Here is a 19,019-nt window from a genome sequence, read left to right on the forward strand (position 1 = left end):
TTGCATCCTCTTCTGATACAAGGATACTGTTGGCATTTAGTAGTTATTCTTTTTTTTTTTTTTTGGTTGCCTGCACAGCCAATTTCTTTTCATACTACAACTTGGCTTTCTGCACAATACTCATAACTTTTCTGTCCTGAACTTGATATATTTCATAACTCCTCTCACTCTTATTCTCATGATATTCCTTTCATATCATATTCTTCTTATGGATCTCTTGCTTAATAAGATTGCATATTGATATAACTCCCATTCTATTTGTTCTTTAGCTCTATGAAACATTCAGATACTGCATTATTAAGCCTCTTTTCAAAACTTCCCATTTAGAGGCCATTTTGCAAATTATGGAACCACTACAGGGACAAATTGAGCTATAGAACTATATTATTGTTTCATTGTAGTAAGTCACACTGATCAAAATGTATTTGAACTACTGCACTCAAAAACCAGTCTTCTGGTTTTTGAAGAGATTCTGGTAAGGTCTGGAGAAGAGTAACAAAAATAGGGTGATGTCTCTGCAATGTTGAGTACAGATTGAAGGGCTATGATCTGCGAAGCCTAGCAGATAGGAGAAAAAAGAGAAGAGAATATCATTGAAATGCTTAAGTTAGTGAGATGGTTTGTACTAGATTAATGTAGAAAGTTTTTTACCTTGGGTTTATTATACATTAAAGATACCAAGAAATTTTATACTTAGTTTTAATTCTTTTTCCCAAGGAAAGAAAACAATGTTTTGCATGCAAAATATATCCACATCTGAGCTACTTGTATATAGAGACTAATGACTTCATATCACTTGCCTTAGTATATATATCCCATAATGCAAAGCACACCCACTTTTGGACATGTATAATGCAATGCATAATAGGAAGGGCCACTACCCAGACCGATTTCAACCTTTATTGAGGTCTCATGAGTGGAGCCAGACCTGGGAGAGATACCATGGTTGAAGTGATGCAGAAGCCATATACAGTATATCTCATATACAAGTAGATGCTGTGACTCTCCATTGGAAAATTGGATGCCATAACCACGTTAGTCACCTTGAGATCGGACCATAAGAAATTTGGTCAAAAGCTTTTAGAATCGATATTATTTACATTTTGCTCAACACATCTTTGACACTTCCAACAAAGCTCTCAAAAAACTAAATATATTGAAAAGTTTTGCAAAACAAACTGGGGCACAAAGCCAAAAATTCTCAGAACTACACTATGCTAATAAGGCCAATAATGGAATATGCAGCACCTATCTGGTCACCTTCATCGGTAAAGAAAAAATTAGACAAAGTACAAGCAAAAGCATCCAAGATTATCATTGGTGCAGTCTCATCCACTAACAACATCAGAGCCCAACAGGAATCTGGGCTTGACCTGCTGGAAGACAGATGGAAATTTGCTACCATAAAATTCATTAGTAATATCAGAAGCTACCAAAGCGATCATATCTTCTTAAAAACTTATGAACATTGGAATCAAAAATGCAGACTTCACATATCATCAACTTTACAATATGATGACACTATCAGGAAGGAAATAAGTCTTGATCATCTAAATGCCCACATAAGTGAAGCACCTCTATTTTCCAGTCCATTAACTTCAAATACCTCCATAAATCTAAACCTTACTAAATCCTGTACAAAAAAAAAAAAAAAAAAAATCGAAAGAAATGCTCAAAGAGAAAAGGCTTAAATATTATCAACCTTCTTTCACTCTCCAAACAAGTTATTTGTTATAATGATGGATTGTCAGACACCAATATGATTAATGGAAGTGCTGGTGTTCTCTTTCTACTCCTGAAAGGTGAAAAACTTTCAATAAAAGTTGGATCTGAGAGATTTACTTCCAATTTTACCAGCAAACTCTATGCAATAATAAAGCACTTGAAGCTTATTTAAAATTATTATCATCTTAACAATCAAAATGGCAATATCAAACTCACACAAGACATCCATAAACTCTTAAACCAGCTAAAGTGTTTGGGAAAAAGTTGCATTTTACAATGGATTCCTGCTCATGTAGACATTGATTACAATGAGGCAGTTAATAAATTAGCAAAAGAGGCCAGGAACTCAACCAAGAAACTGACATGATAACTCTTGCTGATGCTAATGCACTGGCAAAATCTAAATCTAAATTAATTCCACTAAAATCAGGAATACACCACCAAATTTCCAAAATCAATGTTGACAGAAAGACCTCCACCATGATAGCAAGACTCCGAACAGGACATTTTAGAGGAATGAAGATCAATACGGATGATACGAGAACATATAGAAACTGCAATAACTGCCCTGATACTGAACTGACACCCACTCACATTTTTATCTGTCCAGCAATTACAGTAGCCTTGCAAGTAGTTGACACTAATCCTGAACAACAGCTCTATATGAAGAAAAGCATCGACATAGCCAAAGCAGTTCAAGAAGCACATGGAAATATCTGAGACTCTCCAAAGGACAAGACAGCAACAACAACAACATACAAGTAGACAAAAGGTCCTTGACCTTATTAATAAAAATCTCTGGATGAGAAAAAGATGTAGAAAGTTTTTTATCTTGGGTTTATTATATGTTAAAGATAACAAGAAATTTTAGACTTAGTTTTAATTCTTTTTCCCAAGGAAACAAAACAATGTCTTGCATGTGAAATATATTCACGTCTGAGCTACTTGTATATGGAGGCATCCAGAGATTTTTATTAATATTGTCAAGCACCTTTTGTCTACTTGTATAAGAGATATATATGACTTCTGCATTATTTCAACCATGGTATCTCTCCCAGGTCTGGCTCCCACTGATGAGACCTCAATAAAGGTCGAAACTGGGTAAAGGTCTGAGTAGTGGCCCTTCCCATTATGCATTGCATTATACATGCCCGAAAGGGGGGTGTGCTTTGAATTATGAGATACATACTATGGCAAGTGATATGAAGTCATTAGCCTCTTTATACAAGTAGCTCAGATGTGAATATATTTTCATGCACAACACATTGTTTTTTCTTCCTTGGGAAAAAGGATTAAAACTAAGTATAAAATTTCTTGATATCTTATGTGTACTAGATTAACATTGAATAGATTTTTTCTGGAATGTGTGGACAAAACAAGCAGCCATTCCTTTAAGTTATGTAAGGAAAATGCAAGCAAGGTAGGCAAGGTTTTTCTTTTTTGCTAGCAGGCAAGTAGCAGCAGAAGCTGGATTATTCACCACTGGGTCAGGAAACTACCTGGTGCATTACCATCAAGTTCACTTCTGTGTACTATCCAGTGGCTGGCCTGCACTAGTGTTGTATCCTAGAATGGAGGAGGTACTGCCTCCCTAGTTAATCAGAGTGTGTTGAACATGCCCAGTATCACCTGCACTGCATGTGCTAAAGAATGGTTAGCAGAAATTCTACTCTGGAGGTGAAACGGATCAATAGCCACTACATTCCTCTAATTAGCAGAGTAGTGATGCTTCACTGAGCAATGAAAGTTATTACTACCCATAAGTGTAGTTGTTATTTCCTAACCAGAAAATATATTCTTCCTTAGGAAATGCCGGAGCCCTGTTTGCAGAAGTAGGCCATACCATAGGAAGGTGGAGTTAACTTATCTGAGAGAGGCTATATATTGTGCATCATCAGTGTGAGGGACATTATTATTATTATTATCACAGACCTCCGCAGAGCCAAGAGACTCATTGCAGCCCACTCTTACATGCACAGCTCATCATATCTTGAATTAAATGCATTCACCACATGTGCAGGCAGCACATTCCAATCATCCCCTTCTCCATGCAAAAAAACTACTCCTCTACTTACTCACACCATCCTTATGCAGCTTCCAGGGATAGCCTCTTGTCCCATCTGCAGATATTCTCTGAAAAATCTTATCCACATTAATCTGGGTCCACTAGGCTATGCAATTTACATTCCCTCAATCTCTCTCATGCTCCCCATTCTGGAGACCAGAAACTTACTTAGTCAATCATTTCTGAACCCTCTCCAACAACTCATCATCCTTTTGAAAACCAGGCAACCAAATCTGTGTACAGTAATCCATATGCAGGCTGATCAAAGAGTTGTACGTCATAACATACTTACTTCTATATGTCAATGTTCTCTGCATCATTCCCATAATCCACTGTGTTGTCCTCACAATTTTAGCAAAATGCCAACAAAATTTCAAGTCTCTGTCTACCATCATCCCCAGATCGTTCATCTCCTCCACCTCCTTTAACACATCCTCACCAATCCTATACTCTACATCCGATCTTTGCTTCCCAAATTTTAAAACCTTACACTTTGCTACATTAAACTGACATCCCTCCCACACACGCACGCTTGCGATTCAAAAAGTCTGTTCAGGTCCTCTTGCAAGGTTGCAACATTTGCTCCACTTCTCATAACTCTCCCTAGCTTTGCATCATCAGCAAACAACTTTATGTATTAAGTTAAGGGGATAATAAATCCCGTATTATTTTACAGCCGGGTACGAAACTCGGAGATCGAAATCTAAGAGTTTCATGCCGAAGAACTATTGGCGAGTCGAAGCGTAAGTGATCACTTGGGTAGTACAACACTATGGCAACACGTGTCAAAGGTGGAACCAAGCTCCGTCACTATCCTTAATATTTTCTCATAATGTAAAACGCAGCTCCTAGGAGATGTATTACTATTTTACATTATGAGGAGAGGTCACTACCCAGACCGGTTTCAACCTCTATTGAGGTCTCATCAGTGAGTAGGTAGACCTGGAATATCAAGGTTTAAGTGAACCGAACTTACATATACCCTACGAACGAATTGCCAGACCGGTGTACTCATATATTATTATTACTATGGTAAAGAGCCAAGAGGCTATTTTTCCGGCGACATAATATATGGGTAAACCGGTCTGGCAATTCGTTAGTATGGTTATATGTAAGTTCGGTTCACTTAAACCTTGATATTCCAGGTCTACCTACTCACTGATGAGACCTCAATAAAGGTTGAAACCAGTCTGGGTAGTGACCTCTCCTCATAATGTAAAATAGTAATACATCTCTTAGGAGCTGCGTTTTACATTATGAGAAAATATTAAGGATAGTGACGGAGCTTGCTCCACCTTTGACATGAGTTGCCATAGTGTTGTACTACCCAAGTGATCACTTATGCTTTTACTCGCCGATAGTTCTTCGACATGAAACTCTTAGATTTCAATCTCCGAGTTTCATACCTGGCTGTAAAATAATACAGGATTTATTATCCCGTTAACTTAATTTATGTCACCGGAAAAATAGCCTCTTGGCTCTTTATCATAGCAACTTTATGTATGTAACTATTTAAGCCCTTCCAAATATCATTTACGGTACATACAAATTAAACAACAACAATGGCTCTGAAACAGACCCATGTGACACACCACTAATAACTTTCCTCTTCTGGGATATCACTCCCCCATACACAACCTACTGATACCTATCAGACAGCCAATCTACTATCCAACACCATCTGATTCAGTTTGATTTTGTAAAGACTTCTCTGTCAAAAATCCTTTGCAAAATCTAAATATACTACTGTATATCCATCCCCTTTGTCCAATGTATTTGTTATCTTGCTATAATAAGTAAGCAGACTGCTAAAATACAATCTTCCTTTAGCAAATCCATACTGTCCATTAAAGAGATTTCCACTGTTGTTAAACCAGTTTTGAATCCTTGTCCTCACTAGTTTCTCCAACACCTTGACCAGAACTCCAGACAAGCAGATTGGCCTATAATTCAATTCATTATTCTTATCATCCTGTTTGCAAGGTGGAACAATTTTGCTCTCTTTCCACTCCTTTGGAACATGGACCAGTCTAAGACTCATGATGGAAACATACAAATATAGTCTTATTTTGAGATACTTTCAGATAAGTTGACCTAAACATGTAATCCTCATTTCATCATTTTCAAAAGTGATTTCCCCCATAAATTTCACAAAGTTAAACCATATTAACTGCAGTTAATAAGGAACTGAATATTACTGTGTAGTCTGTAAGCTCTTGAAGTGTCCCATAACAGTCTGTTTGTCAGTTCAATATTAGCTATGTGCAAGCACCTGTTAATGCCTACTGCAAAAAAAGCAAAGATGATAACAACAAAACCCAACTATGACAGAGAATGCTGGACATAGCTAATGCAGCACATTAAACCAGAACTTAAGAATTCAGTGATGCTGTAAAGTGTCACAGTTCTAGACTAGACATCACAGATACCAAAAACAAAAAAGAAAAAAAGAAAGTACTCTGTGCAATTTTTGTTGCCATAAAGATTGATAAATTCATATAAACTTGTCGCAAACCTAAACTAGCCTTTCTTCTGTTCACTGGTCTCCCTTCAAGTAAAACATTTCCTGAATTTAGGAAAATGCATTGAAAGCCTGCAGCAGTACATTGTTGCTATTAATAAAAACTTTCTCCCATAAAATCAAATTGACTGAAGCCAAATTATAGCAAATTCACTATTAGTGCCTCCTCAACAGAAAATCTCCTTCTCCTCTGCCAATACCAGCTAACTTAGTGTCAGTGTGTTGATGATGTCCAATATCACAAGCCAAAATGCTGAAGGATGATATCGCCAAACTAACTGAAACAATGCAGTTTGATCCAGAAAATAACCAGATACCACTACTTCAGGCTCAGTAACAAAACAAGGGATGAAATTAATTTCTCGCAATGAGTGAAAGTACCCAGTGACACACTGGAAAATGAATCAGAATTAATGGCAGCTGTGATCAATCTTAAAGGAACTTCTCCCTGTCATGAATATAAGCCTAGTCTGAACTTAACTTCAGCCAACATGAACAAGTTCATTGACTTCCAACAACTGGAAGAAAAATTACAACATCAACTACAAAAGAGGATTACTAGTGCAGAAATCAAGTGCTACTAATAGCCATTTTGGAAACTGCAGTACACTGAATGGGTCACATGCATTCTACAGAGAGAATGCATGTGATCCATGCAGTCAAATAACAAACCTCACACAGCCTTCCAGATCCAGTTCACAAATATACGTGGTCTCAGCTCCAAGCTCAGCAATGTCCTGCTTTTCCTGATAGAAACCCAAATTTCAGCCTCTCAATGCATTACTATCTTAACTTTCCTAAATGCACATTCTTTGACTCCTTTCAGCTGAAGGATAGCATTTGCATATGTTACTCTAAAATAACATTCCAGAGTGGATTCAGTTAGAATCTCTTTTCTGTGATCATCCTTGGTTGGAAATCTCTCTGCCTCATGCTGTCAAATTCATAAGCTGTTTCTATCACTCTCCCTGACAACTGTTGTGAACTTTCAATCTCCTCTCCTTAAATATCAATTTCCTTCAATCCATCTTTCCTAACATTCAGGCTCTCCTTGGAGATTTTAATATTCACAATATCACAAATTTAACATTCAGTGTACAAACCAAGAAGGTATGCTGAGATAACTGCCATCACAAATGACATTACACAAATTGTTCACATATTCACCAGAGTACCAGATAGCCCCAACCACTCTCCAATCACTCTGGACATCTTCCTCACTGGTAATCCTTCCAAAGTATAATGTGAAGATTGTATCTCTCTCTTAGGTAATTCAGACCACAATCCTGTGCTCATCTCCTCCTACTAAACAACACCCACACAGCCATTCCCAACAAAGAATTGCCAGGCATTATCAGAATACCAAGTGGATAACCTCCTTGACTTCTATGCTGCATTCCAAAGCACATGCATCACTGAAGTCATCCTTACCACTATGGAAGCATATATTTCCCACACCATGCTAAATTCTCATCCCATAAATAAGCCTTGGTTCTCCAAAAGCTACACGAAGGATGTACAGATGAAGAATTGAACGGAGTATCCTGCGACATCAAGAACTCCACCTTTGATTACTGCTTACACCAAAGCCTGAAACACCTGCAAGATCAAAACATTGAAAATTGATTTCCAAACTACCAAAGGAGGAAACTTGTATCATGCCCAAGTGTCTTGCCCTAGTAATTGGCCATAACGTTTTCCTGACACTACTCTCATTGCTACTACATCCAGATGGTTCTGTTGCATCATCACATACAGAAAAGCCAATCTCCTGGCATCATACTTTTTCTCAAATGTATGAATAGATGATTTCGATAAATTTCCACCAACCATTCCAAATACCCAACATTCAGTAGCTCCTTTGACCTTTCATCAGAAAGTGATTAGAAAAATCCTGTCCAGATTAGATATTAAAAATCTCCTGGTCTTGATTGTATTCCTCCAAATGTCCTTTAGATTTGTGTCCCAGAGTTTACTTCTGTTCTATGTTGCCTTTTTATGCACAATTATTCTACTGGCATCTACCCTAAACCGTGGAAATTAACTTATATACCACCCATTCCTGAGAAGGGTGACAAATCTTTACCATCAAACTACAACCCAATCTCTGTCACACCTCCATCTTCACCAAAGTAATAGTGAGAACTGTCAACACCCAATCCCAACACTACTTTGAAGGTATTAACTAATAAATGATTGCTAGTATGGATTCTGAAAATCCTGATCTGCTAATCCAAGCCACCCACCTCTAGATAAGTACATGGAAAATTTTGGCAAATCCCCAAGTTGTTGCACTTGATATCGCCAAGGCTTTGAACCACATCTAGGAGTCTATTTGGCAAACTCTTGTCACTTGAACTGTCCCTTGACTCCTGCAACTGGATTGCCAACGTTCTCATTGTGCATGATAGTAGATGGGTCCCTGTCTTATAACTATGCAGTTAATGCTAGAATCCTACAAGATTTTATTCTCTCACCCACCTGCTTACATCTATATATCAGGGATCTGTTCCAGCTGACCATTAATCCAGTACACAGTTTCACTGATCAGCATACTACATTCCTCCTCCTTCTCACTTGATGAACCTAGCATCATATAAACTTCCACAACTTTCATAGCAACAACCATTAAAACCCTAAATCCTGATATCCAAACCATTCTTTGATCAGGCTTGGATAACTTTGTTAATTTCAATGCTTGCAAAATTTTCCACAAAAAAATTATTACTATTGTTATTATTATTATTAACATTTAACCTCCATGGAGTCAGAGACTCATCATGGGACGTACACACTATCGCATTCAACGCTCATCCAACCATGTCTTAAACTGATTCAATGTGTCTACATCCACAACACACTCAGGCAATGCATTCCACTCACCAACTACACTCCATGCAAAGAACCTACTCCTCACTCCTCTGCTCACACCCTCCTTATAGAGTTTCCAGCAATGGCCTCTTGTTCTACTCCCCTCTCCCATTCTATAAAAAATCCCTTCCATGTCTACCTGATAACAACTCCAGACCAGTTTATATGTCTCAATCATATCCCCCTCCCCCTCTTCCTCTTATTCATGAGGCTCTGTAACTTGCATTCTTTCAATCTGTCCTCATACTCCACATTCCAAAGGCCACTTTGTGAATCATCTCTGTACCCTTTCCATCATATCCACATCACCATGAAAACCCAGCGACCAAATCTGTGCACAATAATCCATATGAGGGCCTGATCAAGGCCTTATACAATGGAATCATAACCTCTCTATTTCTGCATGTCAGGGTCCTCCAGATCATTGCCGTTATTCGATGTGATGTCTTCACAACTTGTGCAATGTGGCTCCGGAATTTCAGGTTCTTATCCACTATCACTCCTGGATCTCTCATCTCCTCTACTTCCATTAAAGTTTCTCCACCAAGCATATACTTTGCATCCCATCGTTGCTTACCAAATCTCAAAACCTTACACTTGGCAACATGGAATTGATAGTTCCACTTACTGCCCATTCATGCAATCTATTCAAGTCCTCTTGTAAGGCATTAACATCTGCTTGACTGTGCATTACTTTCCCCAGTTTTGCATCATCTGCACACAGCTGCATATCACTAGTTAAACCCAACCCAATATCATTAATATAAATTGAACAACAATAGCCCAAAAACTGACCCTTACAGCTGGTGACCTTTTGGGATACTGCACCCCATATACAACTTCCTGATACCTATCCGACAGCCAGTCACTGATCCTACACAGAAGTCTGTTATCCAATCTCATCTGTTTCAATTTATTTAAGAGCTTATCATTTGGCAGTCCATCAAAATCTTTTGCAAAATCTAACTATAACTACTGTATATCCATCTCCCCTGTTCAGTGGGAGATGCATATACAGGTATTTGTCACCTTGTTATAGTACATAAGTAAGGTATTTGTCACCTTGTTATAGTACATAAGTAAGTTAGTGAAACATGATCTCTCCTTAACACACCGATGCTGATGACCAGAGAGAATACTGTTATTATCAACAAATTTCTTTATCCTGTTTCTCACCAATCTCTCCATGACCTAGGACCTCCACCACAACCCCAGATACACATAGACTGGCCTATAATTTGAAGCTACAGCCTTATCACCGCCTTTATGCAGTGGAACAATTTTGCCCACCTTTTACTCCCTTGGAACCTGTGCTGTTGTAAGACTCTTATTAAACAGGCATGCCAATCCCCTGGAACATTCCCTTAAGATGCATGATGATATTTCATCAAATCCTATCGCCTTATTGACATCAAGTTTATTTATTTCCTTATCATTTATTTATTTATTGACATCAAGTTGATTTATTTCTGCCAAATATCTCCTATTCACTCACAATTAAGCCATCCCCTCCTATGTTCTCTACACTTAAGTTTTTCATGATTCCACCCTGATCAGGATGAAAAAACTTTATAAATTGATCATTGAATACCTCAACAATGTCTTCTGCAGCAGTTACCATTCAACCACTTTCATCCCTTAACTTCATCTTACCATGATCATTCTTCCTTCTATTTGCCACATATCTAAGAAACTATCTGGGGTTTTTCTTTGCCTAATTTGCCAATTTCTGCTCATACTCTACTTTTGTTTTTCTTACTAACCGAGTCACTCTCTTGCTTGTTCTTTATATTCTTCATGTAACTGATTATTACCATTATTCATCTTGTACTTCCTCCAAAGTATTTTTCCAGATTTCATGCTTAAGCTCCGCATTCATCCATTTTACACCTACCTTATTCAGCCTTTTTTGGCTTCCGAATACATTCGTACATTGATGCTGTTAAAAAGAACCATATTCTTCCAGCTTGCATTTGACAACACCCAATCTCTAGGCAAGATGAGATTTCTCTCTTTGGGTTTACCTTGAAATCAAGCTTCTCTTAGCACAAATACATTATCGTAACCATTGCATCCTCATCTTCGATTAAGATTATTAGAAAAGTTAGAATTCCTCTTTCATTCAAGGCATTTCCTTTCAACAACTATTAATTCAACAAAAATCACAAATCTGCCTATCCATTAAGTATTGCTCAAACATTTGGGGTGATGCAATACAGAAGAGAGTAATCAGATTAATTAATGACTCATCTGTTACCAACTCACTCTGCCACTTTCATACAGTAGTTTTGTTTCTACTGCCTGCATATGAAAGAAAAAAAAAGAGTAAAAGAGATGCCAAGTGATTTCATAAGGTCTGCTATCTAGTTGGGAGAATGAGTAGAATAATTAAGGTGTTGGACGTGAGAAAGAAAGAGCGAGAGAGTTAGTCATGATTGTAGGGACAAATGATCTAGGTGGACATAAGAAGGATGTGAGGATGAATATCAGGAGACTATTGAGAAGAGAAAGATAACACTGTGGTAAGAAAGGTTGTCAGTGTGTTGCTGAGGTATGATGATGATGAGCTGCAATGGAGAGCCAAAATCATGAATGGTATGCTAGTGGGGCTCTGTAAAGAGTGTGAGAGATGTAGAGAGAACAAAAATGTAAGAAGAACAGGGAAATGGGGGAGAGCTCAGATGGACAGGGAGACATGGCATGGGGAGAGAGGATATCGAAAGCGGCAGTGACGTATGTATGAAGATGGAGTAACCAACACATGGCTTGGATAGGACTGGCTATAGACCTAAAAATGAACCGCTGTGCTTGTTTACAAATGCCAGAAGTATCAGAAATAAGAGGGATGAAATTGTTTCAGTGATTGAGTTTATTCTCTCCAAAATCATTGGAATAAGTGAATCATGGTTGAATGAAGATGATATCTTAAAGGGAATAGAAATGGAAGGATACATTATTTTTCACAAGGATGGAAAAGGCAAGAAGGGTGAGGGAGCGCTGCAGATGATAGCAGGGGAATTAAGTCCACATAAGGTAGATATCAAAGAGGGAAATAGTGACAGTGGTTATGAGGCAGTGTGGTATAATGTGGAGGTTGAGAGGAAGATATATTTAGTTGGATGTTGTTATAGGCCTGGGAATGTGGAGGGTGGTGATGAAATGTTAATCATGAGAAAATGAAGTGTAGAGGATGTAGGAGTGGGGGGGGGGGGGGCTTGTGAGTGAGCTGGAAGTTTTTGAGGAAATAAAGAAACTTGATGTCAATAAGGTGATAGGATTTGATGACATATCACTACACATCTTAAGGGAACGTTACAGGGAATTGGCAGTAGCATTGGCTTGCCTGTTTAATAAAAGTCTTGCAACAGCACAGGTTCCAAGGGAATGGACGGAGGGTAAAATTGTTCCACTGCATAAAAGTGCTGATAAGGCTGTAACTTCAAATTATAGACCAATCTGTATATCTGGAGTTGTAATTAAGGTACTGAAGATATTGGTGAGAGGCAGGATGCAGAAATGGGTTTATAACAGCAGTATTCTCTTTGGTTATCAGCATCAGTTTGTTAAAGGGAGATAATGTTTTGCTAAATTACTTATGTACTATATAACAAGGTGAAAAATACCTTGGACAAGGGAGATGAATAAACAGTGGTGAACTTGGATTTTGCAAAAGCTTTTGATAGACTGCCACACGACAAGCTGTTAAATAAATTGAAACAGATGGGACTGGATAATAGACTTCTGAGTTGGATCAGTGACACGTCCACCCCCATAATGAGTTGGATCAGTATGGGGGTTCAGTATGTGAGTATCCCAAAAGAGAAAGGTCACTAGTGGTGTACCACAAGAGTCAGTTTTGGGACCATTCTTGTTTAGTTTGGATTTTGGATAGTTCCACTTACCTGCCCATTCACACAATTTCTTCAACTCCTCTTGTAAGGCCATAATAACCGCTTGACTCTGCTTTGCTCTCCCCAGTTTTGCAATATCTGCAAACGGCTGCATATCACAAGTAAAACCCATCCCAATATCATTAAGATGGGTTTTACTTGTGATATGCAGCCGTTTGCAGATATTGCAAAACTGGGGAGAGCAAAGCAGAGTCAAGCGGTTATTATGGCCTTACAAGAGGAGTTGAAGAAATTGTGTGAATGGGCAGGTAAGTGGAACTATCAGTTTAATGTTGCAAAGTGTAAGGTCTTGAGATTTGGTAAGCAATGATGGGATGCAAAGTATACAGCCAACTACCATTATGCCTGAAGAGAAAAGTTTTTAACCAAAGTATTCTTCCGATATTGACATGTGGCTGTGAAATATGGACACTAAATGCAAAGGAAATTCAAATATTAAGAACAACACAATTTAGTACGGAAAGACATATGCATGGTATCACAAGACTTGATCGTATAAGAAATATGTGGATAAGAAACTAAACCAAAGTCTCTGATATCATAGGAAGAGCGAAACATCTGAAGTGGCAATGGGCTGGCATATTGCTTGAAGACAAGATCAACGATGGACAAAAGAAGTACTGGATTGGACTCCATGAGAGGAAAAATGACCATGATGCCGATCTAAATCACAATGGATTGATGTCATCAGATTTGCAGGAGTGACATGGGAAAGGTCAGCCATGGACAGAGAGTTTTGGAGTAATCTTGGAATAATCTTCATATGGATTATTGTGAACTTCTCTGGACCCTTTCCAACATGGAAAGAGTCCAGAGAAGATTCAGAAAGGTGGTCGGTGGTCTTTGGAATGTGTAGTATGAAAAGAGATCAAGAGAATTGGATAATAGACTTCTGAGTTGGATCAGTGAATGGATGTTGGATAGGTATTAGAAAGTTGTATATAATTATTTTCATAGCTTTTGTTTTATTCGGATATTAATTATTAATATGATGATGATGGTGGTGATGATTCAGTCATCCATGGATTCACAAGACTCATTGCCCGATGCCCACTCTATAGAACAGAAAGTCTATCATACCACGCCTTGAACCCATTGACCATTTTTGCTCTCTCCCCTCTATCAGGCAATACATTTCATCATTCAAACATCCTCCATGCAAAGAAACCACTACTTAAATTTTTTCTCACAACTTCCTTTTGTAACTTCCAAGGATATCCCTTGTCCTTGCTCCTTCCCACTGTGCCACCAAACAAAAGAAGTCACCACTCTCAACCCCCTATAACTCTTTCAACAGTTTAAAAGTCTCAATCATATCACCTCTCCATCTTCTAGTCACCAAAGTCTGCAGTCCACATTCCCTCAGACTATTCTCATAACTAATATTGTACAGTCCTGATATCATCATTCTTATCTACCTCTGTACTATTTCAATGGTTAATTTATCCCCTTCAAGCCCTAGGGACCAAATTTAAGCACAATAGTCCAGGTGCATTCTGATATGGGCTTCATACAATGGAATGAAAAACTCTTTTATCTCTACTGGTCAGCATCCTTCTCAGTATTGCAGCAATCCTCTAGATTAACTTCATCACCTTTGTGATGTGTTCCCTGAATTTCAGATTTCTATTAGTCATCACCCCCATATTCCTTGCCTTCCCCACTTCCTTCAGTACAGTTCCTCCAACAGAGTATGCAGCCTCGCATCTTCCTCCTGAAGGGCTACCACATCTTCACTATTAACCTTTCCTAACTTCACATCTCTGCAAATAACTGAACATCCCTCTGGAATCCACTGACATGCAGGTTAAACAATATAGGTTCCACTAATGAGTCCTCTGGGACCCCACTTGTAACTTTCTGCTTCTTTGATACTGCTCACTCATACACAACTCTCTGATACCTATCAGATAGCCAATCTTGAATCCAATTCGCTAACCTAACATCTAAACCTAAGTGATGTTACTTAAATATTAGCTTATCACGTGGTGCCCTGTCAAATGCCTTAAATAAAAAAATGGCATAATATGTCTTTCTCTCATCAACCACTCTGGTCATTTTAGTATAAAAAGAAATCATATTACTAAAACATAGTGCCTCTTAACAACAAATCCATGCTGACTCCTCACCTGCCAATGCTCTAAATGACCCTCACTAATTTCTCCAGTATCTTAATTACTGATGAAAGTACTCAGTATTTGAAACACACTTTCTTCTTGAATATCTAACCCTCAAACTTGCCCTATCCCTCTTGTATTAAAACCTGCTTCTCCAGAGGAAATACCTCAATAAAGTTTTCATTGAACAACTCCACTATGTCTTTTGCATGTTACTCTATTCCCATTTTTTTATCCAATGGTGTCATTCTTCCATAAACATCTTCTACTGGCCACATAACAAAAGAATTCCTTAAGTTTTTTTTTTTGAATCTCAGAGCAGTCTCCTCTCATTTTCCAGTTTTGCCTTTCTTATCATACTGTTCACTCTTCCCTGAATCTCATATTCTTGATGTGTCTGCTCTCTGTTCCTCTCCTGATAGCTCTTCCATAACCTCTTTTTACCTGTAGTTCCCATTTGATATTGTGTGGCATTCACTTTACACTAAATTGTGTTCTCTTTATCACTCACAGTATGTAACTTGCCATTGCTGCTAATAAATATTCCTTCATCAGTTCCCAAGCATTGATGATATCTCATCCTTCCAGTTCCTCCATCTATAGAACTGTCCCAAGCTGATATATCTAAGACTATTATAATCATCTGCCTTCCACATGCATTCCTTTCTCTTTGATACTCCTGATGTCTATTTGTCTTCTAAGTCAAATCCACATGGCCAGTCTCTCTCTCTCGAACCAGGGGCAAAGATGCCATCTCAGTTATAATCAGATCTTCTGATGCCATGACCAAATCTAAAACTCTTGAACCTCGTGTTCCTTCTACTACATGATGCCTAAGACATTTGTCCCTCGAGAATACTAGAAAATCCATTCCCTTATTACTACATGCAATTTCCTCTTCGCAGTTTATGATGCTGTAGTTAAAATCCTCCATAACAATCATTTTTTTGCCAAGCTCAACTGACTAAACATCTGCTTTTAACTCTTTATGCACCATGGCTTATATGAACCCCCCCCCACACACACACTAAATATCCTGTCCTGCTCACCTCTATCTCACACCATATACTTTCACAACATTAGTGCTGTTGCCCTCCAAATCCTCCACTCTGAGAGGACATAACTCATCACTTATCATTAACAGTACTCCACCACTGTGTTTTCTCTTCCTATCCTGTTGAAAAATGCTGTCCCCAGCTACTTCTATTCCTGTCAGTATATCATCTTCTGTCAACCATGTCTCAGAGATCCCAATAATTTTTGGACAGGCTGATGCCATCAGCACCACCAATTCATCTCCTTTATTCCAGAACCTCCTGGCATTAGTATAAAGAATAAAGGCATTGTCACTTTTTCTATGGCTATCATTATCCCCTTCAGACTCCACTAGATTCAGCATTACACAATTTATTTCCCCTTCTTCCAAGCAACTATTCCCACAACCCTGATAATTCTAGGTCCCCTGCATTGACACACTGATTTGTTTGGAGATCTACATTCTCTCCAGATGCTTACATCCTTCCTGATTCAAATGCAAGCCATTCTCTTGCATACAGTTCCTTTCTGTCCTCAAATGCCCTCCAAGTATCCATATACCTCAAGAACAAGCCTCAGATCTCTTGTCACCTGATTCACATTGCCTCTCAAGTTGTTTGTGCCCACCATTACAATCATCTCATTCACCCCTTTCACCTCGCTTAATTGCTATAGTCCTACTATCATTTGTTCAGCCAAATACTCCTATGGCATTCTATCTTGCACACCACATATCATCCAGTCTTCATACATCACATCTCTCATTACTCTGTTAATTTCTTGCTCACCTGCATATTTTACTCTCTCCCCCTCTAACATGTTCTTTCTTTGTTCCCCCACTTACCTGTCCTGCCATCTTTCCAACCCTGGTTCCTGCACTCTCTTGCTTTTCTCTCATTCCCTTTCTTTCATTAGTTCTCCTATTCTATCCCCTTCTATCATTCCCATAACTCTCTCACACACTTCTACTCTTATTCAATTTGAATTCATTGTTTCCAGTCACCTAATCTCTCCTTTCACTCTTCTCAACTCATTCCTGGTACATTTCACTTCTTTCAGCACATTTCTCTCTGTCTGCAAGCTACCTACTCTTGCTTGGCATTCATATTTAAAATCAACACATCTTCAAAAACTTAATGATGTTTCAAACTTACTACACTCTCTACTTTTATATCTTCATTCAAATCCTGCTTGTTTTCCTCACCCTCATACATGCTTCTCGTTTCTCTTGGTCAGCATTCACCCATTTCTGGCATAATGTTTAGTTATGTTTTTTTTTATCAATAATAACTTAAATGATGCGGTATGTAGATTTTAAAAGATGTTATATATAACTTTTATTTATTGATAGATGATGATGAATGCATTTTGGGTAATCATAATTGTGGTCCTGGATTTATATGCCGCAATACTCTGGGTTCGTTTCGCTGTGATCGTGTGAGGTGTCCAGCAGGACAAAAGCTATTACATGATGGCTCCTGTCAAGTTGTGACTTGTAATAAGGGAATGGAACCAGATACTTCTGGAAACTGTGTTGGTATGTTAAATCTTGGACTTACGTATTGATTTCTATAGAAATGCTGTTATACTTATTAAAGTTATTAGACAAAGAGAATATTTAAGTAAAGGTTTAATACTTTGTCAGTATATAGAGTTCTCTATTATAATGGTAAATGGGAATAAAATAATGCCTGTAAGCTGATCTGTATTCTTTATAATAATACAGATTATAACACCTGTTTGTATCAGCTGTAGTTTAATATTTATATTCAATGGTTTGAGGAAATAGATATTGCTAATTAGATTTTATTTAAGTTAGCTTTAACTTTATTCAAGTTAATTAACAGCTGACCTGGTTAGCCAAGTGAATAGCATTTACACTTTTGAATCAACAAGCTGTAGATTGGCTGCTGGGTTTTCATGGTTATGAAGATATGTTGAAAGGCTCCAGAGAAGAATTCACAAAAGTAGTCAGTGGTCTTTGGAATGTGGAGTACAAGGACAGATTGAGCGAGAATGTAGATTGCAAAGTATCGTGAATAGGAGGAGGATGGGGGAGGGGGATATATAATGATTGAGACATATAAGCTAGTAAGGGGTTGTTATCAGGTCGACATTAAAGAGATTTTTCATAGAATGGGAGAGAGGCAGAACAAGAGGCCATCGCTGGAAACTATACGGCAGGTGTAAAAGAAGGTTTAACTCCAAAAGAAATTCATTCGAAGTTCATAAACGTTTATGGGCACTCTTCTCCTTCATTTTCGACAATTAAAAAATGGGCTGCGGAATTCAAATGTGGGTACCAGCCTTGAAGATGATCCATGTGAACGACATCCAAAAAGTGTAACAACACCAGAAATCATTGATCAAGTGCACGATATGATATTGGATGACTGGCACATCAAAGTGCGTGAAATTGCCTATTGTCTCAGCATTTTCAAAAGAACGTGCAGGATATATTTTGCATGAAGAATTGAAAATGAAAATCTCTGAACAGTGCTCGAAGCATTTTAACAAGAGTAAAACTGATTTTGTGTGTCGATTTATTACTGTGGATGAGACTTGGATTCACCATTGCAAACCAGAATCCAAACAGTGCCAAAGAAGACAAAGTTGTTCAGTGGCAAAGAAGACAAAGTCAGATCCATCAGCAGGAAATGTCATAGCATCAGTATTTTGGGATGCTAAAGGCACTTTGTTTATTAATTATCTTGAAAAGGGTAAAACAATAACCAGGGAATATTATTCCGATCTTTTAACCAGACTAGACAAAA

General features: G+C 38.1%; 1 protein-coding gene across 10 annotated transcripts in view; it reads left to right on the forward strand.

The window, feature by feature from the left end:
* The window catches only part of LOC150108392 (uncharacterized), a 628,716-nt gene that overhangs the window by 395,685 nt on the left and 214,012 nt on the right, over nt 1–19,019 (forward strand). For all 10 annotated transcript variants that reach the window (XM_090415800.1, XM_090415806.1, XM_090415807.1 and 7 more), the window contains one exon: nt 17,597–17,782. In XM_090415800.1, the coding sequence (XP_090271926.1) occupies nt 17,597–17,782 (186 nt within the window). The remainder of the gene's footprint in view (nt 1–17,596; nt 17,783–19,019) is intronic.

This window comes from Typopeltis vanoorti, chromosome 3 (genome assembly GCF_054136105.1).
Source record: "Typopeltis vanoorti isolate ZY-2024b chromosome 3, IOZ_Tvanoo_1.0, whole genome shotgun sequence".
Taxonomy (NCBI): Eukaryota; Metazoa; Arthropoda; class Arachnida; order Uropygi; family Thelyphonidae; genus Typopeltis; species Typopeltis vanoorti.